The 24949-nt window shown below is 38.6% G+C and overlaps 2 protein-coding genes across 2 annotated transcripts in view; both read left to right on the top strand.

The window, feature by feature from the left end:
* TRAPPC10 (trafficking protein particle complex subunit 10) overlaps positions 1–4072 on the top strand; it is a 44948-nt gene extending 40876 nt beyond the window's left edge. Inside the window, exons 21-23 of the mRNA XM_059820214.1 lie at positions 469–646; positions 1046–1240; positions 2043–4072. Coding sequence (XP_059676197.1) covers positions 469–646; positions 1046–1240; positions 2043–2281 — 612 coding nt within the window. The 3' untranslated portion in view covers positions 2282–4072. The remainder of the gene's footprint in view (positions 1–468; positions 647–1045; positions 1241–2042) is intronic.
* An 830-nt stretch (positions 4073–4902) lies between these two features.
* Positions 4903–24815, top strand: PWP2 (PWP2 small subunit processome component). Its single transcript, XM_059815999.1, has 21 exons — positions 4903–4937; positions 5050–5162; positions 5946–6040; positions 6407–6506; positions 7565–7708; positions 8168–8303; positions 8830–9050; positions 10313–10456; positions 11196–11266; positions 12151–12287; positions 13454–13602; positions 14246–14393; positions 15585–15735; positions 16073–16253; positions 17206–17353; positions 18502–18610; positions 19083–19148; positions 19514–19732; positions 22115–22265; positions 23344–23418; positions 23590–24815. Exons 1-21 carry the CDS (start codon positions 4920–4922, stop codon positions 23747–23749), a joined length of 2736 nt encoding a protein of 911 aa, XP_059671982.1. The 5' UTR covers positions 4903–4919; the 3' UTR covers positions 23750–24815.
* Positions 24816–24949: the final 134 nt, after the last annotated feature.

Here is a 24949-nt window from a genome sequence, read left to right as displayed (position 1 = left end):
AATTTTGTAGTAATTAAAAAATTAGCTCTTTGATAATGTGAGCACCATTATTCTGGAGACTATGATGGTAAGAGTGATGAAGTAGTTTTCATGTATCACTCAGAATTTGAGGGATGTGCCTGAAAAGTGAGAAGCCAAGAAACTAGTAAAAGTTTGTTTAAATAGTATGAAGATTTGTATCCATTGAGGAGCACTGAAAGGCTGAGTTAAAGCACAGAAGTGGAGGGAAAAATAGTGTGATTGCTGCTGGTATCAAAAATAGATTGAATCAAATTTGGTTTGCTTATTTTCTCAAACTGAGCAAGATAATGAAGTGACCATTACTTATAAATGAATCTTGCATTAAAAAGATTTAATGGATGTTAAACATAAAGTTAAGTTTGTACTGTATCGATTGTTCAGTTCAGTTTAAACACAAGTAAAACACCCCTTTTTTTCTTGATAACAGCACTGTTTTCTTCCTGACAGACATTGTATCATGTGAAAACGGAAATTTTTCCGCCACTGGGGGCAGAGTATTGTAAAACAGGCTCACTCTGCTCTTTAGAGGTGTCAATCACCCGACTTGTTGACCTCTCAGAGGTTGACAGAGATGAAGCATTAACAGAATCAGATGGATATTGCACAACAAAACTTATGTATGAAGGTAAGAATATTTTTCTTAAGCATATTGACAAAATTTCCCAGTTTCGTCTTGATAATGACATCTGCCAGACTTCCTATGGTGTATATTCTTGTGTTGTGAGTACGGCTGCACAGTAAAACAGTTTTCATTTTGCTAGACTGAGAATATTTTATTTTTTCCTCATCTGTCTTCAAGTGGAATATAAATGCTCTTCAGACTGGATGGATGCTTGCATGAGGCCCAGCTGTGGTCCCTTTTGTGTAAGGCTGTTTTCTTGCTTTGTGCAGCTCTTCACACATAGAAGCTGGTGGTCTTTTAGATGTTGCTAAAATACTGCTTTTAAAAGTGCTCTAAAACTATACTGAGGGTTCTTCATTTTTCAGAAAAGATCTTTATAGTGTTTGTTCTTTATTCTTGCAGTTGTTGACAACAGTAGTAACTGGGCAGTCTGTGGAAAAAGTTCTGGAGTGATATCTATGCCTGTAGCAGCTCGAGCAACTCACAAAGTCCACATGGAAGTGATGCCACTGTTTGCTGGATATCTACCTTTTCCTGATGTCAGATTGTTTAAATACCTCCCTCACCATTCTGCTCACTCCATGCAACTTGATGCTGGTAAAGCTATCTTGACTACATGGCTACTTACAGAAATGATTCTGCTTCTCCGATGTTGTTGTGTACAGAGAAAAGCAAGGCGAGGAAGTGTATTGGCCAAGTACTCCTAGGTGTCTTTGTTACTTCACTCGCAGTTCTGATTTGAAACTTACAAGATGTTGCTCTAACGAGAACTTTGAATTTGGGTTGCAGCCTTAATCTGTGAGGAGGCATAATAAATGCATTGTTTTCTTATATTTCCTTTAAAGACTATTATGCAAATTAGTTGTCACTGGATTTATAATCAAGTGAAAACTATTTGATAACCCTCTAATCCTGCGGTTTCATTATCTGTAAACTGCATGTCTGCTTTGTCTTCATTAGCTTTGAAATTTTTTCCCAGTTTTTGAAAGGATTAAGTATGAAATAAAACAACTGATGAAAATTTGTGGCATATAAACCAGATTAGATGAAGAGTTTAAATTGCCACAGCCACCTAAAGTATTTATCTGTACTGTTGAGTAGTCCCAGCACTGTAGTGAGAATTCACTCATGCAAGCAGTTTACCATTTGTCAGCCAAGCTCCAGGAACTGCCAGTGTGCACCCTTCTAGCCTTTGACAAATGTGAGGTAATGCTACTTAACTTTTCCTTAAAAACCAATATAATTCACTCTGCTGCTGGCCAAAAATGTGCACAGACTGTTACCTCAGCAGAGATGATCAGTAGCTGTTAACATGTGATAAGTTGACTGTGCATCTGAGCTCTGAAATAATTCATTAATCACTCCATAGAATGAAACTGTGGGCTTTTGTTTTACACAGATAGCTGGATTGAAAATGATAACCTATCTGTCGACAAGAATGTGGATGATCAAGCTGACAGCAGCAGCATAAGGAGCAGAGGCAGCTTGCATTCTGCAGCTAGTGGGGAACACAAAGGTTTGCCAATGCCCCGTCTGCAATCCTTTTCATCTGGTCAGGTCTTCAACTGCAGCACGGGTATGCAAGTACTTGTCATTCCCAGCAAGGACGACCATGTTCTGGAAGTCAATATCACGTGACAACTCGGTATGAAAACAAGGAAGACAAAAACCATTAGAAACTGGATATGAAAGCACTTTAAAGGATTATGACCTGATTAGTCTTTGTTGTAACATTCTAACTCTAAGGAGACCTATGGCACTCAACATGTACTGGCCATGGAAGCACCAGACAATTGTATCAATTTAAATGTACAGTGAAGCTTGTGTCAGCTAGTTTATATTGCCACTTCAGTATGTTTTGTGTAAGCTATTGGGTTTTCTCCCTTCAGTCACATCCTGCATCACAACACAGGGCAACAAAAACAAAAAATCCAAATATTTGGACCACTTACTTATTTTTGTCTGGCAGCTGAGAGATTTGTTTCATGCTTCCTACATATTTTAGAATTTAGAGTTGGATGATATAATTATCCAAATCTTGGATTTTTGTGTAATAATTTACAGGCTTTTCCACACGTGTGCCAGAAACGCAACAAAGCATACAACAGAACATTCACCGGTGTAATAGTTGCTTTTCTGCTTTTTTTTTTTGTTGTTGTTTTATCATCATTAATTCCTGCCATTGCAATTTTGTATTAAACTTCCATTGTTTGCATACTTAGATGCATGGAAGAGCTACTGCTATAAACAATCTTAACTGAACAAAATTCCTTAATTTTTTGAGGCTTTTTCCTTCACAGAGTAGACACTGTGATGTCACATATTATATGATTTTTGGGGAGTGGGGGTTGGGTCATCCTCTTACATAGTTCTTACCAAAGAAAGATACTGATAGAATTTAATAATAAATTATTTGACTTACTGAGTTCCCAGATTAATTTCTTTTATTACCATTTCGAAGTGGCTTGGCTTGCTGCCCCAGTTTTTAAATTGGGGCAAAAATTACAGTATGATGTGATACTTGAACAGTCAACCTTTCATCATAAAGGCTTAGTGTAATTATTACTGGTTTAGAGGCCAGACGTCTACATTCATGATGGAAGAAAGAGGTTGGTTTGATATAGGAAAGCTTGCAGATGTAGAATAATTGTGAAGCAAAGTTAAAACATGTAACTTAAAGAATTCCATTATTTATATCTGAAATGTAAATACAAAAATGTAAAAAAAAAAAAAATGTGTAATTTTTGTGAATGTTGCAAATCCACCTGTGACTGGAAAAATTACAACTCCTTCTGATGTCCTGCTTCTGATATTGAAACTTGTGCATTTAATGTGAGAATGACCTTTTCTACTTGCAGATCTATAATGGTGCATTGTCAACAGACTCCACAGAGGAAAACTGTCCCATATCAAATACTTGTCAGTAAAGCTAAAGGGAGGAACTGCTTGTTAAGACAAGTTCATTGTTGTTTTTTTCTAAACTCAGGTTCTGCTAAATTATAAAGGGGAAGAAAAAACCAAACCCTTGTTCCAAAAAGAATTGCAATTAAGTTGAAAAACGAATAGGCACCCTGCACTGGTCTAAACATTTTTTGAATTATTTTTTTTTATTTAAAAAACCCCCAATTTGTCTAAATAGATGTATAAAGTAGACCTGCTAGCTGAAAATGTTCTTGTTATGCATCTTCTTTCTGTGAAGGAATGCCCTTTCTCTGTGGAAATCATACCATTTTATTCTGGATAAAACCCAAAGCATCATTTAGTGCGAATGACTGCTGGGATTCTTTGACTGGAAAAGGTAACAAGTTAGTGACTTTGACACTGCAGGTATTATAATTAATTCCATTTTCATGGTTTGCTATTAAATCATTTTTCACATTGTTCTGTAATATACTGTTAGATTAAACACATTGTACTAAGACTGTTTAATGAAATGGTAAGCGTTACACTTCTAAATATACATGTTTTAAAAAGAAATCCAACTTTCTCTGCTGCCGTGACTTCCATTTTCCTGGTGTTTAAAGGAGTGATTGTTTCGTCTATTTTAGCCAAAGCTAATTTAACGGAAAAATGTTGTCTCCACTTCAGCAAGAGGACGTATTTAGAATAGCGGGCTAAAGCACGCTCGTCGGGTGTCTGACGGGGGCTGCCCCGGCTGGAAGACAGCTGCCCAGCGTCCGCCGGGGAGCCGCCTCGGGCCTGCTGCGTCTCAGGTTTCGAGCAGCCCCGCTGCCACCGCGGGAGCACACGGACAGGCACAGGCACAGGCACAGGCACGTCCCGCCGCCTGGGCTTCGGCGCTTGTGCGTGCCCCCGGTTGGCTGCCTGGGCCCCGTCGGGGCCAGGAGCCGCGGGCCTAGCGGCGCTACCCTGAGGGGAGAGGCGAACGGCTGAATTAGCGAACACGGCCCTGGCTGTAGAGGCCAGGTGACGGCGCGGCCTGTGCCCCGGACAGCGAGAGGAGACGGGGAGACCCGTGTAACCGCGGGGCCCGCCTCTCCGGCAGCGATTCCCCTCCTCCACCTAGTAACGCCGGAGGGGAGGGGCGCCCCCCGCAGCGCGCTCCCACCCCTGCCCACGGCACCAGCAGCCGCTTCGCCCACCGTCAACGGCCCCGCCCTGCCCTGGCCCCGCCCCGGCGGGAAGCCGCCACCGCCTCGTCCTCTCCGTGCGCATGCGCGGGATCGCCGCGCGTGTACCACTGCGCTGCTGCTGTTCCGTGGCTGCGCGTGCCGGCAGCGGCTGCGTGCGCTCTGCACGTGGGGCCGCCGCCGCCATGAAGTTCGCGTACCGGGTGAGTACCCGGCGGCAGCCGCCCGCGTGGGACGGCGGCGCCTGCCTTCCTCTCCCCTGCTCCTTTAACCGCCCCGTTTCTGTTCTCCTTCCCCCTCCTCCTCCCCTCGCAGTTCTCCGGCCTGCTGGGTACCGTGTACCGCCGCGGGAACCTCAGCTTCACCCGCGATGGCGGCGCCCTCATCAGCCCCGTCGGGAACAGGATCTCCCTCTTCGACCTGAAGAAGTGAGCGAGCCCCCGCGTCTGCCTCCTCCGTCCCCCCTCAGGCCCGGCGGCCGAGCGCTCCGCCAGCCCCTGCCCGGGCCGCCTGCCGGCGGGGGAAGGGCCTGCTACTGCCAGCACGTGTTTCGTGGCGGGAGTGGAGCTCACGGGGGGTTGTGGAGCCCGACTCGAGGGCGGCAGCCGAGTCCGCGTTGTCCGGGGGGCGGGGGGAGAACGGTGCTCCCTGCACCGCCGGCTGTCGCACCCCTACATGAGAGGACGAGCGGGGTGTGGGGGTGCAGCTGGCGTGGCTTAGCCATGGCTTAGTTTCGGGCTTAGCGTTAAAAGGTGGAAGCCTGCCTAGTAGAGTAACTCTTGAGGTGTTGCATGGTGCAGATCTTCTGTGTGTAAGTCTGTGGGAAGAATAGCATAAGTAGTATGTAAAGACGTGGTTTAGAAACAAAGAGGGAAAAAATGGTTTTTATTTGATTTAGTCATATGGTTTCTTTGTGTGCTTCTGTCTTGTACTGTCTCTCTTACATAGCAAAGCCTAGACTGTCATCTGCCTTTCGCTATAGGCCACAGTTGTGATTGATGCCCATTATACCAGGATTCTGGTCAGGAGCCCATCCCTTACGTAGTTGGTGTTTATGGGATTGCGGCAGCTAAAGAAAGTCGTGGGGCTTTTAGGTTTAAGTTGATTCAGTGGCTTCAACATAGATACCAAACCATACTTCACTGATACCAAAGAGGACTGTTATTTCTACATCTTTGTACCCGATTTACTGTTTTATCTTCTTTTTGCAGTAATAAGTGTGAGACATTCCCATTGGCTACACGGCTTAATATTGTGTGTGTGGGGCTCTCTCCAGATGGAAGTCTTGCCATTCTAATTGATGAAGGTACTTTCATAAAGGAGGCATTTGTTTTATAAAAGAACACAATAAAAATACAGCCTAAAGAGGAAAGTCTGTATTGCTACGTACTCAACCTTAACACAAATTAGAAGTGCTCTGTTTTAAAAACTGTTAGAATTTCTGCTGAAGCTTTATTTACAGAACTTAAAAAGAACTTACAGAATTTAGAAACTGATTTACAATTTTGATTGTATTTTTCTTCTTAATAATATTAAGCACACTGTCTTGAAAAGTTTCTGAGGAGGTACCTTTTTCTTTCCCCTCTTTAAGGAAAGAAACTAAGCTTCCTAGGGTTATGGTTTCTTTGGGAACTGGAATATTTCCATGATCCTTTTTTTTCTGCCTTTACAGAGGGAGCTGCCTTGCTTGTCAGTTTGATTGGTAAATGTGTGATACATCGCTTTTATTTTCACAAGCCAGTTCACAGTGTCAGCTTTTCCCCTGATGGCAAGTAAGTAAAATATGTATGCTTTAGACAAAACAACAGAAATTACCCCATAAACTAGTGGTAATTATTAAGACATTCTGACCAATTTGGGGATGACACCTGTTGAGTAACTTCAGGGAGATTTTGAGCTCATCAGAGTCACTTTATCTGTAAAGTTGAGAGGGGAAGAGAAGAGGAAAAGCAAAGCCTTGGAAACAGATACTACCTGGGAAGTTGCTTGCCACAGATGTTGTCTGTCAATGGTGGAACTCTTAAAAACATAGATGATTTGCTGTGAGTCTTAACTGTTCTTATGTGTCATAGGTAAGGTGAAAGACCTCACGGTGGGGACAGTCAGCGCTGCAGAGTTGCATGATGGCGCTCGTGGCGGTGCAGTTTCACTGCTGAATTGGGTTAGTCTAAGATGACTGTGCTGCTGAAAGAGGCAGTTCTCTGCATCAAGTGCCTCTTTTCACGACCCTTGACTGCATAGTCACTGAGCCAAAGTGTGGTGACATAAATGTTGGAGGCATCAGAGGGGTGAGAGGAAAAAGTGCAGAGTTCCCCTTTTGGTGGCATTCCTCAGTTGGATTGACTTGAAAGTGATCATGAATGAGTTTTTGCTTGAAAGTTGGAGTCATAGTTCTGTGTTAGGGAATTATACTGGCAACAGGACCAGATTAGAGGATACATGTAACAGGGATGCAGGTGCTTTGTATTTGTGAAAATGGGCAATATATAGAGGTGAAGAGAGGTTGAAATAGAAAATCCTGGTTTGAATGTTTGAACTTTTCTTTCCTTCATGAGAATTAGAGAATAAATACTTTGTTATTCAACTTAAGTGATTTTTACTAAAGGTTTTCTGTCTTACATGTAAGGTATACCTGCATTCATGAAGTTGGGGGATAATATCAATCTGCAAATAATCTTCTGTTTTTAATTGAAAGCAATCCACATTTATCACTTCAGTAATAGAGAAACCCTTTTAAAATGTTTTGTTTCATTGTATTGCAGTCTGTACTGAACAATTGTTTGCTTTAGCAGCTTTGTGTGCAGTTCTGCTTTTTCCCCCTATATGACAGGAAGTTTGTGATTACAAAAGACAATGTTGCTCTTATGTACCATGCTCCTGGGAGGAAACGAGAATTTAATGCATTTGTTCTGGACAAAACTTACTATGGTCCGTATGATGAAACAACTTGTATCGACTGGACTGATGATTCCAAGTGAGTTGTTAAACTAAAGCGCTGTCTACCTGCTCACATTATTAATATTTGCATGCATGTTGCAGTCCATTTTGTTTGCTCTAAACTATTGTACTACCTTTAAAAATTTTTTTTGGCTCTTTTGTTTCTCATTCTATCTTGAATTAAAAAAAAACCCCATAATTAGGTGGACTAGAAAATATAAAATAAGAATGTATTAGTGATCAACAATGCATTTTTGCTTGAAAATGCCTAGTTATCCATAAAAGGAACATATCTTAGGAATGTGAGCATGTTTGACCTTTTGAATATATTCAATCCCATCTACCTTTGCTAGAGTTGCCAACCTCAGTTTACAACTCTGTTGTCTGTAAATTACTTTTAAAGGGGTGACTGGTGTCTTCCCATTCAGAACATTCTCCACCTAGTGAAGAGTTTTGCTAACCAGTATTCTAATTCACATTGCCTTTTCTTTTGTAGATGTTTTGCAGTAGGGAGCAAGGACATGTCTACATGGGTGTTTGGAGCAGAACGATGGGCAAACTTGATCTACTACTCGCTTGGAGGGCATAAGGATATAATAGTAGCCTGCTTTTTTGAAGAGAACAGTCTGGATGTATGTATAATAACATAACAGTCTTGAATCTTAATGTTAAAATAGTTGAAGCAGAATCTTGTCTGTAGGTAAGGATACTGACTATTTTGATAATATCTCAGAATTTAGAAAATACATAAGTAGTATGTCTCTCAACTCCTCTGGTGTGATCAGGAGTTTACAATTCTGTGAATGTTTTGAGAATTAAACTTTAGAAGAAGAGTAAGTTATTTAAAATTGTTCCACAAAAAAGTTCTAATTTTAAATATGAAAAAATTAATTAGTTGTAATGCCATCCGGTAATCAAATTGCCTTTGGTCTTTTCAAAAATTGTCTGAGGGCAGGTAAAGTAAATCACCAGTTCTCAGGAGAAGTGAGTTTTCCAGATGGAAGTATCTTGAATTCTAGAGGACTAAGTAATGTATTATTCTGATGATAAGAGTGCAGACTTGCTAATCCTTCTGCAATTCTATATTCATAACAAGACAGCAGAGTACAAAACACAAGTATTACATGATAATTGTATGTGTATGTGTTTGTATTCTAGCTGTACACAATTAGCCAGGATGCAGCTCTCTGTGTGTGGCAGTGTGATACAGAGCTTGATGGTTTGAAGCCCATGCCCCCTAAAGATGCAGCTAGGGAAAAGAATGCAGCAGAAAATGATGAAGAGTTTCTTGAAGAGCCAAAGGGTGAAGAAATTCATGGAAAAGCCAATCCGAATGAACAAGAGACTAGAGAAAAGGTTAAATATTCACGTGTTGCAAAGTAAGTGATTTTCAATTTTCCGAAGACAGAGTTATTGTTGGGATTTACCATATTGGGCTTTTTTCACCCTTTACCAGTCATTCAAAGCACTATAAAACTTTGCCCAGCATTTAGTAATTTACTGTAAATCCCATTTTAAATCATTTCAGTAAACACTTGTTTGTCGTACCTTGGCTATATGAAGGGCGATACCTTTCACCTTCAGAAAAACAAGTCAGTATAATTTCAATAATATAAGAAATATTGACTTATGGTGTATGTTTTAGCATTTGAAGCTCAAAAGGTGTAATGAGATCTTCAGTACAGTATCCTCTAGCTAAGTCTAGAGGTTTTGAGCTCTTGCAAGAAGAGACTGGTTGACTTCAAGAGGTGACAGCAACATTTGGTAAAGATAGCTCATCAGCCTCTTTGGCAAACTACTTGGAGATGCCTTCCTGAAGGATCTCCCTATCTGTCCACATCAAAGGAAATGCGGCTTACAAAGAATAATCCAATTTTAAGATAGTCACAGCATTGAGCTTTGTTTGAAGAAGGATAATATTTGTAGGCAATCTCTTGTCAGTGGAGTGATGGGATGCATGTAGGGGCTACTTTGGAACACGTGACATCAGGCTTCTGTTCTCAGTCTCTCTGACTGCAAGGGAAGTATAAAGAAAGTACCCTACCCCAACCCAGGCTGGAATTGGCCTCAGGGAACATCACTTCCAGACTGAAGGAATTTGGAGTATATGACTATTGATGATAATGTTCAGATGCTCTTCTACTTGATCATCGTGTGGTGTTATCTGTTTAGTTCCAGTAAAAGATGCAGCTACAAGGAAACTGGGAAAACATTCTTCACCAGGCATATAATATTTATGACTATTGCTTCAATTCCTTCCTGTGTAAGAGGACTCGCATCTAGAAGGATAACCAGTGAATTCGTGAGAGTCACTCCTATTGGCATTAGATGATCAAAAGGAAATGCACAGTGCAGTTCCTCTGAGGTTAACTTTTAGACCCTTTCGTTGCATGTGATCAGGTGTCGCTTCTGATAATCAGATTACGGTAGCAGCTGTAAACATTGAGGAAAAGAAAAGAATTAGCTTTCACTAGCTAGGTAAAGTACATATATTTAGCAATTTCTGAAACTACTGCCTTTTAGTTTTATTGTAGGCTATCAAAATATTTATCAAAATATTTGACCTATATTGAAATGCAAGTATAACAGCATACTTTTCTTTGACATTCAGTTTGCTTTTTTCTTACTTCTTTGATGCCAGGTATTTTTTCAATAAAGAGGGAGATTTTAATAACCTAACATCTGCAGCTTATCACAAGAAAACACACCTTTTAGTCACTGGTTTTGCGTCTGGAATCTTTCACCTCCATGAGCTTCCAGATTTCAATCTGATCCACTCCTTGAGGTGAGGTATGGTGGTGTGGTGGGGGGTACATTTAGGGGGAGGAATGGTGGTGTTTATTTAACTGAGAACACACTATGTTTAGTAGTGAAGGATGAATAATCAGAGTACAAAAATCTTAAACGTGAGTATCTATTTAGTATTGTAATTTCTGGAAAGGCAGAATCACAGGCTTATGTAATAAATACCGTACAACTCCATTCCATAGCTTATTATGGAAAACTGAGGTCTGAATGAGGAACTCCTGATTAGTTGTTGGCTATAGATTTCTTCAATGCTTTGAACTTTATGTGTCAGTTTCTTTGTAGAAAATAAAGGTAGTATCCGGGAAAAAAAGTTCTGCATATGTAAAGCTGTCTGTAAATTGACTCTTAAGTTGAAAAATGAAAATGTAATTATTTTCCATTGCTGTGTGATGCTAGCTAAAGAATGTATGACTTCGCTGTACAAAAAAATAGGTTTTTTTTCTTGGATGTGGAGAGCTTTACTCTGTGCTGGCAAGTACGTCTTTGTTAGGATGTAGATACTCCATCTTTATTCCGAATAAGGCAGTATTTGTCTGTTTGATGTTTTTGAGTATGATAAAGGAAAGAACTTGAATGCTGCTTTTGATGTTACAATGATAGAGAAATTCAGTAAAGTAATGAAAGAACTTGCTTAAACAAAGGAAATAAACCCTAGATTTGAAGTTTTATCACACAAAGTGAAAGCGCAAGTTTGTTTATTGGGTAATTCTCTTCAGTATTTCAGACCAAAGGATAGCTTCTATTTCTATCAACTGTACTGGTGACTGGATTGCCTTTGGATGTTCAGGTTAGTAAATTTTTTTGGAAAAATGAGGAATGTTGTGGACGTGGAAGCCCAAATTCCTCTTACTCTTCTTGACTCCAAATGTTAAAAATTTTGTTAATTTATAGTCTAATCTGTGTAGCGTCTAGATATAGTAAAGCAAGTCCTCACAGAATTCTTACGATTCAGGGAAATACTTTGCTGACAAAGGAAAAAAAGGAAAAGGAAGTGATTACATTTAAATCATATATGAAAACTCTAGCAGAATTATGATAAAGCCCACATCCCTTGAATATGACTTATCCTTAATGTAGTTTACAATATGCTTTCATTCTGGGCCCAGTCTCTCTTCCTTTGCTGCTTATTGCATGTCCTTTTACAAAGCTGCATGGATGTTCCAGCATTCCCACCCAGTCCATAATGGTTTGCGTGGTAACCAAGATTATACCTTATGTGCAGCCATGGTTTTCTTTCCAGCTAACTTATTTAAAAAAAAAAAAGTAAGAAGTTACCATCTCCTTTGTATTGGAAAGCCTAAGGTTACCTTGAGTATTCAGTGTAGTGACCTACAGTAAGGCAGGCCAGTTGCCAGTCACATAGTTAGACTGTTCTCAAGATGAAAACACACTGTTCAGACTTTACATTGCTCTTCTGTCACTATTTTTGAAACGTAATTTTGGTTTGCATTACCTACTTTAGATTAAAAAAAAAGGGGGAATTTTTATGAATTGACATAAACATGAAAATACAGTTTTGTTCTAGAATATTTCTGTTTATCAGCATGCATGTGTTTATTACCAAAGCTGGTTTATAGCATTGCTGTTGTAGTACTGAGGATGTTAAACTCAACTTATGTTGTCTCATAATTGTATCCATAATTCTGGTTAATTCTTTTCATGTGTTTATAGGTTTGGGTCAGCTCCTGGTGTGGGAATGGCAAAGCGAGTCCTATGTGCTGAAGCAGCAGGGGCATTTCAACAGCATGGTTTCATTAGCCTATTCTCCAGATGGACAATACATAGTAACTGGAGGGGAGGATGGGAAAGTAAGTGAGGCAGTATTAGTGAAATATGAACTTAAGTCTGAGTAACATAGTAAGCAGCTTGAATTTCCATTTCATGTAGAAAGCTCTGTTACTGTAACTGATAAGTATTTTTCTTAGTATTAAGTCATAATTTTTTGACCTCACTTTTCTTAAATGTTTTGATTTTTCTCTCTAGAGCATATATATTTTGATTTATTACTGGTGTCCTTTGCAAATTGCATCACTTAGGCTTTTTAGCAGATGATTTTTTAATTATTATAGATGCAGTCACCATAAACACAAAAAGATCTAATTCTTCAAATGTTGATTTATGTATGCTTGTGGTGGTTCCATGTTATTTTGGGATGAATGAACTTCATGCACCCAAATTCATGCCCTTTTAATAATTGGTTTTGAAGTGAAATTAATTTCACATTATTTATAAAAGTGCACTTCCTAAACAGATTTTTCTGTAATGAACCATTGCAGAAGCTTGTTATTTAAAAGAAAAATGAGCTTCTCATGGATGAGTACTGTAATGTACTGAAATGGTAGGCTATGTGTACAGGTACTTTTTTATTTTTAAAAGATGTTTTGTAGAGTAATCCCACAATCTCTTGGCATGTAAATGGGACAAAGATAGTATCTTATTTCATATCAAAACTTTTGAATGTCGGTAAGAAGACCTGACACTTCATGGTTTCTGCCATTCAGATTGAAAATTGGCCAAACCCCAGAAGTCTCAAACTGCAGATAGCTAAACACATAACATTTTTGTTCAGAAAAAAGAGAGATTGAAATATCATTTCAGTTGTAACTTTTGGAATGGCTTCACGGTTGGTTTTGAATTTGACACTTGTCTTATCTGTGGACAGTGCGAAGCTTGGGAGCCTGAGGTGCTCACCAAGTGCTATAGCTTTCTTTGAAAATTAACTTTGTTTCAAAATTTTTTTTGTTAATCTCCACTTAGAGTTTCATCTTGTATATGTGTCTTTAGGGGTTTAATGATAAGCTGTGGCCTGTTTGCCCTACTTGCACAGAATTCCTTACTGATAGTACCGGAAGTCCTTTACGCTATTGCAGAGTTCTAGGACTAACTTTTCTTTACTCTTCGGCTGCCTTACCCTTACTTTGTCTCTAAACTGATGATGGAGATTCTAAGAAGGCTTTTCTTGTCTCCCTTGCAGGTGAAAGTGTGGAACACTTCAAGCAGCTTTTGTTTTGTCACTTTTACAGAACATACCAGTGGTGTAACGGCTGTAACTTTTACTTCCAATGGTTATGTCATTTTGAGCGCTTCCCTAGATGGAACAGTGCGTGCCTTTGATCTACACAGGTAACTCTTTTTATAAAGCTTTTGTGTGTCATTTAGTCTTCAGCTTTCACCCCCCAAAATAGACCGAACTGCTGATTGCCTGTTTCAAGTTGAAGTTGCACAAATGTGAGTACTGCTTTATTAATTTTTTAGTTCAGCCTTTGATTCAAATTTAAATAGTAATTAGGAATCCTGTCACTCCATCCAGTTTCTGTGAAGAAAATTCTGGAAGAACTTTTCTCAGAGAATCTGGAAATCCAGTAAGATCATTGTCTGGCTCCACTACTCAAATGGGGAGAAGGCACCTTCTAAGAGAATGTTTGCCATAGTTTTTGTGGTTGAGCCATTATAATACAACTGTGTACAGACCTGGGTGCATAAACAAGCCTATGTTTTCTAAAGAATGGACGTACGCTATGTAACGTAAGAAAGCTCTTGTGCTTGAGTGTTTTTGGCTGCTATTTCTGCAGAGTTGTTAATATCTTTTTTGAATCTGTGAATCAGGCTGAGGTATTGCATCTAATTTTATACAAAGAATATTTTTTCTGTAGATAGCTTAAAAGACTTCACAGGTAAAATGAAATCCTTTTTTAAATATGTTTGTAAAACGTATGTTTAAATCTACTTAAAATGTTTTCATAATTTATTTTCACATTTACAACAGATACCGCAATTTCCGTACATTTACTTCTCCGCGACCAAGTCAGTTCTCTTGTTTAGCTGTGGACTCCAGTGGTGAGATTGTGTCAGCTGGTTCCCAGGATTCCTTTGAAATATTCATCTGGTCAATGCAGAGTGGGAGGCTGCTAGATGTAAGGACCTACAATGTTGGAGGGCTTGAATTTAACACATAGTATAGATCGCGATGATACTTAGTAACTTGGGATTAGTCAGAGGTCTTTAATACAACATGAAGTGTTTTGTTATATTTATACTCTAGAACTGGAGCTACACCATGTTACACTCAGCAATTTTTGATTTATTTCCTGGAGGCTATCTTGGATTTGTGTGGGAAACAGTTTTTAGAACTTTTGAGTAATGAGCTCTTTCTAGCTGATGAAGTAACGCCAGTATTGCTAGCTAACGCGTGGGCATGAGAGTCTTTCCTCCAGTAGTTGTTCAGAGATGTTCTTTTCTACATGTTTTCTGCAGGTAATGAAGAAACTGTAGGTGCTCTCCTAAGATTGATACAGATTTTGTGGACTGTTTTGCTGGAGCAGAGCAGGGGCACGGTTTCTTTTGTAGAAGGTTTTTATTGTGTAGGGTGAGAAAACTATTAAGCTAAATCCCCAGTCTTGCTGCTAGTTTGAAATGCATTCTCTTGAGAGTAGATGTAATAAAGGAGGGACACAGTACTTCCGAGCAAATTAAACTGATTTGCCATTTTCAATTCTTAAGCATTATTGTACATCTTGTACAAGTAGATGAACTCGGCGATTCATGTGTTTAATTTGGCGTAGCTGTTGAATACAGATCACTATAGTAACCCCACATATACTTGAGTGGATCTCCAGAGTTTTGAGTTTAGTTGCTTTCCTTGATTTCTTCTGAGAGGAGTAGGAGCTCCATGCTATAAAAATCTGTGTTAGTCTTATTCACAGTTTTTTATTAGTGTTTTTTTTAAATGTTTTCAGCTGCAGGACATACTGAATTCTTAGAACAATGACTTGTTTTTTCACAGTTGGTCTGGTTATTCTGGTAAGGGGGCGGGGGGGAAGCGCACCGTATTCCTAAGTTTTGGCCTTTAAAGAGACTATATGTGTGCATAAGAGTGGCTATGGATGCCTATGCAGTGCTAGCACTTCCGTGAATTTTTTTAAAACTTTTGAAAATAAAAAGAGGAGAATCACTGGTATGTATCATGCCACATGTCCCAAAGTGACCTCAAGCACGTGTGGACAAGTTAGGCATGGTTTCATTGTTATGTTTAGAGCTTACTGAATGCAGACTACATGTATTTTAGTTTCTTTCACCTAATTCCATTTTATCTTTTCTTTTATTAGGTCTTATCAGGTCATGAGGGCCCCATCAGCAGTTTGTCCTTCAACCCAATGAAGTGTGTTCTAGCTAGTGCCTCTTGGGATAAAACTGTCAAGTTATGGGATATGTTAGACAGCTGGAGAACTAAGGAGACATTAATATTGAGCTCAGATGGTAACCTTTATTTCATCTTACATCAGATATAAAAATATTACCAAAAATGTTTCAAGAATGAACTATAGAACATGGCAAATATGGACAGGCTTATCCTTGGTGATGAAACCCAGAAGTTGAGATAGTTCTCTATAGTAGTTAATGGTGCAAGAAATCTTTTTTATTTAATATTAACCCTAGCTTTATAATTAGTGATGTTGTCCAGAGAAAAAGTATGGTCATACTTGTTACTCTTAAGCTTTTTCTGGTAGTTGAGCTAAGATCCTCGAAGAATATAGGTAATTTTCTTAGAAAAAAGTGTGACTGCATTTTTAACTGTTAATTAAATTCTTTGCAGTTCTTGTTGTTGCTTTCCGTCCTGATGGCAAGGAGCTTGCAGTTGCTGCTTTGAATGGACAGATAACATTTTGGGATCATGAAAATGCAGTGCAAACTGGCTCAATTGAGGGAAGGCATGATCTTCAGATGGGAAGGAAGGAGCTTGATAAAATAACTGCCAAACAAGCAGCCAAGGGAAAGTAAGTAAAGGAGATTGCAGTGAAAAGAGGGTGCCACACTGCCTTTTGCTTTTGAATGGTTTCTTTCCATTTGATTTTTACATGAAGATTTCAGAGTGCATCTCCTGTTCAAATATTTTGATTCTGATGATGGATTTTAAAATACTGCCTGACTTGACATCTGGATGGATCCTTTTTGTCTTTTGCGGTGTTTGCCCACTGATCAGCATCATTCTGAGTATCTGTTCTTTTTCACTAGTTATAAACTTGGGTTGCCAGCATAATATTAAGCTTCTCATGACAAATTGCTCATTGGCTAAATGTGGATATCTTGTTATGTAGGTACTAGTATGTAACTACTAGTCTGTAGAAACTGTTATGTTTTTTTAAAAAAGGTAAATATGCTGTGGGTTTTATTACACGTTACTATGCATGTGAAGTAACGATTAAAGGCAAGTTGAATTTGTGTGCTGTCAAAAAGTGTAATATACAAGTCACGTGTTTCATTCTTCTCTCTTTCCCTTGAGCCCCTCTTTTTTTTTTTCCATATTGCTCCCCCTCAAAACAAAATGAAAAAAGGAAACAATGACTTTTTAGAAAAAAAAAGTGGGTTTTTTTTGGTGATGAGCTCTCAACCATCTCTTTAAAACATGCCATGACACTGTTTTTTCTCTAGCTCTTTTGAGCATCCTTAGTGTTGTGTAGGGTGTAGTTGAGAGCTCATTCATTGAGTTGTGACTCAGAAGTATGGAAGTACTTCAAAAAGCTGTTGAAGTTCTAAATTGTTTGTGATTGATAGTAAAGCACCAAGTGCTTGTTTGTGGTAAACAGTTTTCTGTGTTAAGTACATACTGTGTGAATGAAGATCTCCACTTTTTCCATGGAATGGTTACTTTTTTTCTTCCCACTCTACTCATGTCTTATAGCTTGGATGTGGCAGTGAAATTAACTACTTTCTCTTTTTCTTTACTAGATCTTTTACGACTCTGTGTTACTCTGCAGATGGTCAGTCTATTCTGGCAGGTGGATTGTCAAAATTTGTCTGTATATATAATGTGAAGGAACAGATTCTGATGAAAAAATTTGAAATCTCCTGCAACTTTTCTTTAGATGCAATGGAGGTATGTGACCACAGGAGTCAGGTTTTTTCATTTCCCCTCCCCACTCCCAAGACTTTGTTTTTGGTATAACGTCTCATGTAAGTGGGATTCATTAGTGTTTTGTTAAGCATGGATTCATTTTTTTGGCTTTGTGCAGGAGAGAGGTAAGGAAATACTTCTCAGAAAACAAAATTAATTCCTGATATTCAGCTAACTAAAGGCTTCCCAGATTGCAGTGTGTTTGCATAGAATGGGCAGATATCTTAAGCATAGTTAAGTCAGTTGAGACTTAACTTAAAACTGAAGAGAAAATATGCAAATTTAAATTATCAATATTTTGTACTAAGCTGACTTTCTCTGGGTGTCAGTTGCTTGTGTTAGCAAAGAAATGAAGGATTTTACTGTGCACACAGAACAACATCACTGACCTTTACAAACTCAGTTTCTGAATATTGCCACATGCAAAATTAAATTCCTTTAAAAGTAAAGTGAACGATGAAAAGCATCAGAAAGAAAAAATGCCAGTAACCCTTCTTAACGTCCCTAGAAGAATGATGACTGTTCCAGTGTTCATGTCAGGCTGTGTTTGGCTGTGGTTTCAAATATATGTCTTTGACAACAGTGGTTTGTGATGCAGCCTTTGTTTCTCTGCTGCCCTCTATTGTGCTAGCATAGCTCAACATGTGGCTTAAAAGAATACAAGAAGTGAGCCAGCTATAAAAGAATCCCGGAGAGAATGGGTGTTTAAAAATTGGGGGTGGGGAGGTCCCTAAAACATTATTTGTATAGCTTTCTGGCTACACAGCCCTTACATTATTAGCACAGTGCAGTTATGGAACCTGAAGGGGAGGAAAAGGTAGAGCTGCATCTGAGGAAATGGTGCGTCTCTTAAGTAGAACAACATCATAATACTATGAAACCACAATCTAAACTGAGTTGTGCTGTTCTGAAGCCTTAAGAATGAAGCAGCCTGATTCTCATCTGTGGTCGGACACTGTTGCCCGCTGTTGTGAAATTACCAGTTTTCTCCCTGATTTTGGAGAACTTTTGGAAGAAAGTGCAAAGAAATAACCACTAGATACCTGAAAATTCTCATTAACATTCAGGAGTTAATACAGGTGTTTGAGGGGAGATTCAGTGCAGTGAATGGAACTTCTATGTTTTTCTAGGAGTACTTAGATCGGAGAAAAATGACTGAATTTGGCAGCATGGCTCTGATTGATGAAGGGGCTGGAGATGAAGATGGTGTTGCTATTCCTCTTCCTGGAGTAAAAAGAGGTACGGCTTTTGGCTTTGCTGTCTTGTTACTAGTTTTATATGGATCAAAACCTTTGACATAGAGTTGATACCAGATAAGAAGGGTTTGAATTGTTCAGCTCAGTTTTAAATTTAGGATTACCTGAATGTTCTGTAGCCACAGGGGTCTGTTACCCAGGTGTTCAGCTGATGCGTGGTGGTTCCTTTTGCATAGTGGAAGCAACAGGAAACAGGAGGTACTGTGTTCTCCTGGATGTGGAACCCAGCAGTCATGAGTTCATTTTCAAAGGGCAAAATTCAGTCCCACCACTGATTTTAGCTGTAAGATCTCTTGGATGTGGACTGTCCCTTCCTTACTCTGTCTTTAACTCTGCCAGGTTTTGGCATGTTCTGCATTATTTTTTCCGCATAATAACAGCATAGTTAGAGTTGATAGCTAGACCGTGAACTTTCGGTGAATATATATTAAATCACTTCTAAACTTCTCTTCTAGGTGACATGAGTTATCGACACTTTAAACCAGAAATAAGAGTGACTTGCCTGCGATTCTGTCCCACAGGTGAGTATAGACAATTAATGTAGAATTTTTTTTATTCCATGTAAAACAAGCAAAAGAGTAGAGCATTGTAGGAGTAATAATGAAGTACAGATGCCTTGGAGATGGTCTCTCCAGATGTCATACAACGTTGCTATGTTTGTAGTCTAGTTTCCTGTGCAGTGCATAATTAGGAAACTTAAGTGTAAATCACTTTCACTGGTATTTTTCACAAGCATTGTCAGGGCTGACAGGTCCATCAGTGATGCATGGTTTTCAGTCTTATCCACTTCTTGTAAGCAATAAAGAATCATGTGTTTATCATTACTCTTCTGTTTCCATACTAGAAAACCCAGCTTTGTTCTTAAATATTGTTACTTCTTTTCTAGGACGAAGCTGGGCAGCCACCACCACAGAGGGTCTTCTTATCTATTCACTGGACTCTGGGCTAATTTTTGATCCTTTTGAGCTGGATATTGATGTCACACCCAGCAATATACACAAAACACTGCATCAGAAGGAATACACTATGGCTATCATTATGGCCTTCAAGCTGAATGAAAAGAAATTAATTCAGGAGGTCATAGAGGCTGTACCTAGCAATGAAGGTAAGTGGATCTTCCATGAAACCTAACTGAGCTAGCTGTAAGCAGAGATGTGTAAGCCAAATAAGTTGAAGTGTTAAAGGGCAGAGTTTAGCTCTGGGACGGGGGTGGGGGAGTTATAACATTGATATTTAAGGACTTTCTGCTGTAGCTGAAGACTAAAGAGGAAGGGATGGTCTTTTGTAAACAAAGTAGACTTTTTGGTGTTAACTTGTTTTTTAATTTTACTGCATGCTCATCTAGTGACTTTTGAACATGGAATTTGATCAGGTCTGGATATGCAGGTAAAATTTTTGGGTGTCAGTTCTCAGAAGCAGCTGATGTTAGAGGGGCACAGCAAGTTTACCATGTTAGCAGTGTGCATGTGGGATGAAGGCAGTCAACTGGATACTGGGCTGTACTATCAAGGATGTAGTCAGCAGTTAGAGGAAAGTGATTCTTTCTCTATCTTCTCTATCAAGCACTTGTGAGACCACATCAGGAGTACTGTGCCTACTTTTGGGCTTGCTGATACAAGACAGACATTGATATTCTGGAGCATCTGGTGGAGGGCTTGGAAAAGGATTGGAGGGCCAGAGTGCATGACAGCTGAGGAGAGGCTTGAGAGCTGTGTTTGTTCAGTTTTTAGAAGAAAAGGGGAATATTTTTACTCTATTAAAGAGTCTAGCGGGATGTTACAAAGAAGGCAGAACCAGACTTGCAGTTGCACAGTGATATGACAAGAGACAACAGACCTGTTGCAACATGGAAATTACAGTTAGATATTAAAACCAATAATATTATGTTGAGAGTAGTCAAATACTGCAGCAGGTTGACAGGGGAGATAGTAGAGACTTCATCCTTGGAAGCAATCAGCACTCAACTGGATAAAGCTGTGTACCAGCTGCTCTGAATTAGTCTTGCTTTAGACTGCCAAAATTTGGAGCAACTCTGCAACGGTCGGCCATTAGAAGTTCTGATTATTTTTGTTCCTTTAGTTACAGTGTTTGTTAAATTCATCCCTCTAAACAAATGTAAATATGGTCCTTATAGAGGGCTGTGTTCACACAAACCAGATTATCAGTTAAGTGCCAAGCTCCTTCTAACAAGTGACAGATGCTTTCACAATTGTGGCATCAGAAACAAAAGGAACCGGTAAGATGTCACTTAGCTTCGGAGGACATTTGCTGAAGTCATTCTTTATCACCCTTTTCATCATTTTGATAACTAATGTGCACATTCATTAGCTATATATTGTAGATACAACCTTAAAAATAAACTTTCAGTAGTGTATTCTACTTAACTTCATAACTCCACTAACAGTTCTGTCATAGTAACTTTAAAGTATATTTTCTTAGCTTTACCTCACTGTTGTTACTCCAGTGAAAGGTATTTGTTTCCTTCCAGTGTTTCATGTGTAACAAATAAAAATTCCTTTTATGTAGTCAAAACATGCTCTAGTCTGAAATCGGATGCGTTGCCAGCCAACCGCTTTGTAGGATTTTCTTAACTTATTCCCTAGGTAACAAGCCTGATAATTATGCATGTCAGGGTAAATCATCTTTTGCATACCTGCACAGGCATAATGGTGTTTGCCTCTGTCTGGGAAAACTTAGTTCTCTTTTACTGAAGTTAACGAAAACTCCATGTACACAGGCAAGACTGGGTAAGCAGGCAGGTGCCAAAACCTCAGGATCAGAGGGTGAGGCATGGAAATTTCAGGTGTTGTAATCCACTGTTAAGAGAATGAATGTGTGTCTGTTTCTTTAAAAGTGGAAAACTTTTTTTACAGTTGAATGTTGCATAGGCCAGTTGGGGTGGCTGCAGAGAATAGGAGTTGGTTATTTTTGAAAGAGGATTATATGTAACAAGGTCATCATAGTTACATGTGAGTTTATTTTGAATGCTTATGAATCATGCTTCTTTGTGCTGCGCAATTGCTAACAGCATTCAGACACTTCCTCTGTGAGCAGGCAACTTTGCTATCTTTTTTACTGCCTCTTATTATGCCTAACTAGTTCCACTGAATACGGAAATGCATATGAAGTCAGAAGCAACAAGACCTCAATAAAGTCTAGCTACACCGAAAGAGGAGGAAAGGGTGGAAGTAAAAGTTCTGAAGGAGAGATGGTGGGGAGAGTATTCTGGTAGGAGAAAGAACTTGGGGAGGGGAGGAGTTAAGTTCTTGCTTTTAAATATATTAGCGATTGGAAGGCTCAAAGAGGAAAGACTTGCCTCCTGAGAGACTGTGGTACTGTACGCTGAAATAGAATACTAAATTTTAAATAGTTGCCAAGACAGGGCTTTCTTCTCCTTCCCTATATACTCTCCTATGGTCTCTTTCATGTTATTCCAAATAGTAGTTCAAGTCTAATGTCTATGGGCTTTTTTTTCCTTTTTGCACAGTTGATGTTGTCTGCTCATCACTCCCAGACCTGTACGTGGAGAAAGTATTGGAGTTCCTCGCCTCTGCATTTGAGATATCTTGTCATTTAGAGTTCTATCTTATTTGGGCTCATAAGTTGCTCATGCTGCATGGACAGAAACTGAAAACAAGGTGAGATCTTGTGAAAGTCAAAAAGCTGACAAGCATTTTAAAATACCTGTTGGTTTGAGGTTTTTGAATAACAGTTACTGACATTCTAGATAGATGCATATACAACAACTAAACTACTTAATTTACATTTACTATATGTATATTTAATAAATAATATTTAAATCTTTACGTTTATAAAATTTACATTTTAATACAACTTCTTTACTGACAGGTGTATATGATAGAATTTGAATGCATAATAGCATTTGTGAGGGTAAATTGCAAAAACATTTTTTTCAAATATTACAGGTAAAACTGCATAGCTTGTTTACCCTATAAATGCATAAAGATTTCACGAGTGATAGGATTTTGGCAATTGTGTTTTAAACAATTATGCATATTAAATACAACTGAAAGGTAACATGGAGGTACTGACTGCATTTTGTAGACTTAGCTTGTGACTGCAGCATGTACTTTTACCTTGTTAATATTCTGCTTTCCTTCGTAGTTCTTTACAACTACACATGCCTGCCATATCAATTATATTCAGCCCACCCATAGTATTGAGTTTAGGCTTCTGGGAACAAAAATAGGCAAATTTACAATTTTTAAATAGGCTAAGTGAGAGGTAATGTGAGAAGGGGTCCTGCAGTTTAAAGAAACAGTGCACTGTGTAATTCTTTCCTTGCTTCAACATGGGTATTAATGTTCTATTTACTGAAATGACTGGAACAAATTTTCTCCTTTTTTGCTGATAAAGTAGCAGAGGATGATTTAAAACAAACTTTTCCTTGTTCAGAAAGTATTGTAGTACCTGGAAGGAACTGTCATCATTACAGCACGCAGAATTAGTTCTGCAAGCTGCAGTTTGACATTAGGAAAAAAAAAAAAATTCTGGTAATAATATTACTTGCAGTGAGTATAATCATTGAGGGCAGAATCAAAAGCAAAAAGTTGTTGTTTATTTAGTATTATCTTAAAACCTTCATGTTTAAAAGTTAACATGTATGCTTGTTAAATTTTGAGATTATAGAAAAGTTCTAGATTTCCATATGTAAATATAAATTGCACTGCAGGTTGCATGTTTTCTCCATTCAAGGTCAGTGAAGCTGCTCCCTGTGATTCAGTTCCTTCAGAAAAGCATCCAACGTCATTTTGAAGATGTTTCCAAACTGTATGTATTGTTACATTTAAAAGTTTAAATCAAAACCCTGCACAAAAGTGTGGAATAATTTGGGGGATGATAGCGTGGTATTAGAACTTCCGAGGCGGTCTTATAAAGATGTTTTTATTTTAGGAGAAAAATGGAATCTTGTTGCTAACATGTTGCTATTTATTTTTACAGCTGTGAATGGAATATCTACAATATTAAATACGCATTGGCCATTTCACAACAGCGGGGCATGAAACGTCTGGCAGAAGAAACATCAGTGGATGAAGACGGCTTGGATTCTGACAGTGATTATCTTATGCAAGAAGTCCATAAAGACAATCTTAGTTCCTAGTTACTCTTTGTGGGAGGGAGAAAAGCTAAGACAATGTAATTTTATGCAGTGGTATTCACTGAGAATGAGTGGCCCTCATAGTGGCATATTTTAACTCTTTTTAATGGTGTGGATGGAGTTACATGTGAGTTAAAGAAGTGGGGGAAATACGGCATAGACAAAGTGCCATCCATGGTCTATTTGCTGTACCCTTTGGCTGTAACAGCTTGACAGCATCGATTTCTCAATTCGCTGATTTCTTTTTTTATTGTTCCTGATTTCAAGTAAGACAAAAATGTGTTCTTATATCAGTGAAGTTAGAAATATGGCTGGAAGAAGTGCATTCTTTATTAAAAATGCATTGTACCTAGGCTAAGTATTGTGAGTTATTTGTAATGCAGTTTTATCATACTTTGTGATGGACTTTTTTTATCCTCTTTTAAATCATTCTTAATTGGAGTTCTACATACTGCTCTCAACTTGTTTTAAATGTTGTTTTAATACATACATATTACTGTAACACTGGTAGGAATAAGTGGACCTACTTTTCTTAGTTCTATAGCTTCCATACCTGATGAAATTTCAATGAGGATGAATGATATAGCCATAGCAATGAATATGGCAAAAAAAATTTACTGTGCTGTGTAGTTTCTGTAGAGGTTTAATTAATTAATCTGAGATACTGCCGTAAAAACTTGTTTGGAAATGGCCAACTCAATAACCTAACTTAAACTGTAAAAGAATGTGTTACAAATGTTTCTTTTTATCATGAAAGCCCTTTCTTGTCCTTTTTTTTTAAATGTTTTTACTAGCATATGAAAATCCAAAACTTTTGGTTTCCTTTTCTTTTGTGAATTGGCATGAGAATTGGCTAATAACAGTGAGGTACTGAACACAAAAGAACTGTATCTGTGCTTGTGATGCTTTCAAACCACATGTTGAAAGGGCTTTGTTAACAAAGATACTGCAAATATGAATAATGAGCCAGAACTGATTTTTTTCAGTGTATTCTGTTCCTTGGATTTGTTTTGTGGTCTGCTTCCACTCTTGGAAGAGAAGAGGGGTATGAATATTAAAAACTGCTGAAAAAAAAAAGCGAAGTCCAACACACACAGCAGACACAAGTCTGTGGAATTTCAGTATGTGAAGTAAAGATGCACGTACTACTTAAATAAAACATAGCAAAGTGATTTGTTTTTTTTTTCTTATGGTAAAATGTTT

The sequence above is a fragment of the Gavia stellata genome, chromosome 1 (assembly GCF_030936135.1).
Source record: "Gavia stellata isolate bGavSte3 chromosome 1, bGavSte3.hap2, whole genome shotgun sequence".
In the NCBI taxonomy this organism is placed as follows: Eukaryota; Metazoa; Chordata; class Aves; order Gaviiformes; family Gaviidae; genus Gavia; species Gavia stellata.
This window is presented reverse-complemented; position numbering and strand designations above follow the sequence as displayed.

Coding starts and splice junctions, on each gene's coding strand:
- PWP2 (XM_059815999.1), top strand. Junction 19,149..19,513: donor CCTGCGATTCTGTCCCACAG/GTGAGTATAGAC, acceptor CTTCTTTTCTAG/GACGAAGCTGGGCAGCCACC. Junction 19,733..22,114: donor GGCTGTACCTAGCAATGAAG/GTAAGTGGATCT, acceptor CTTTTTGCACAG/TTGATGTTGTCTGCTCATCA.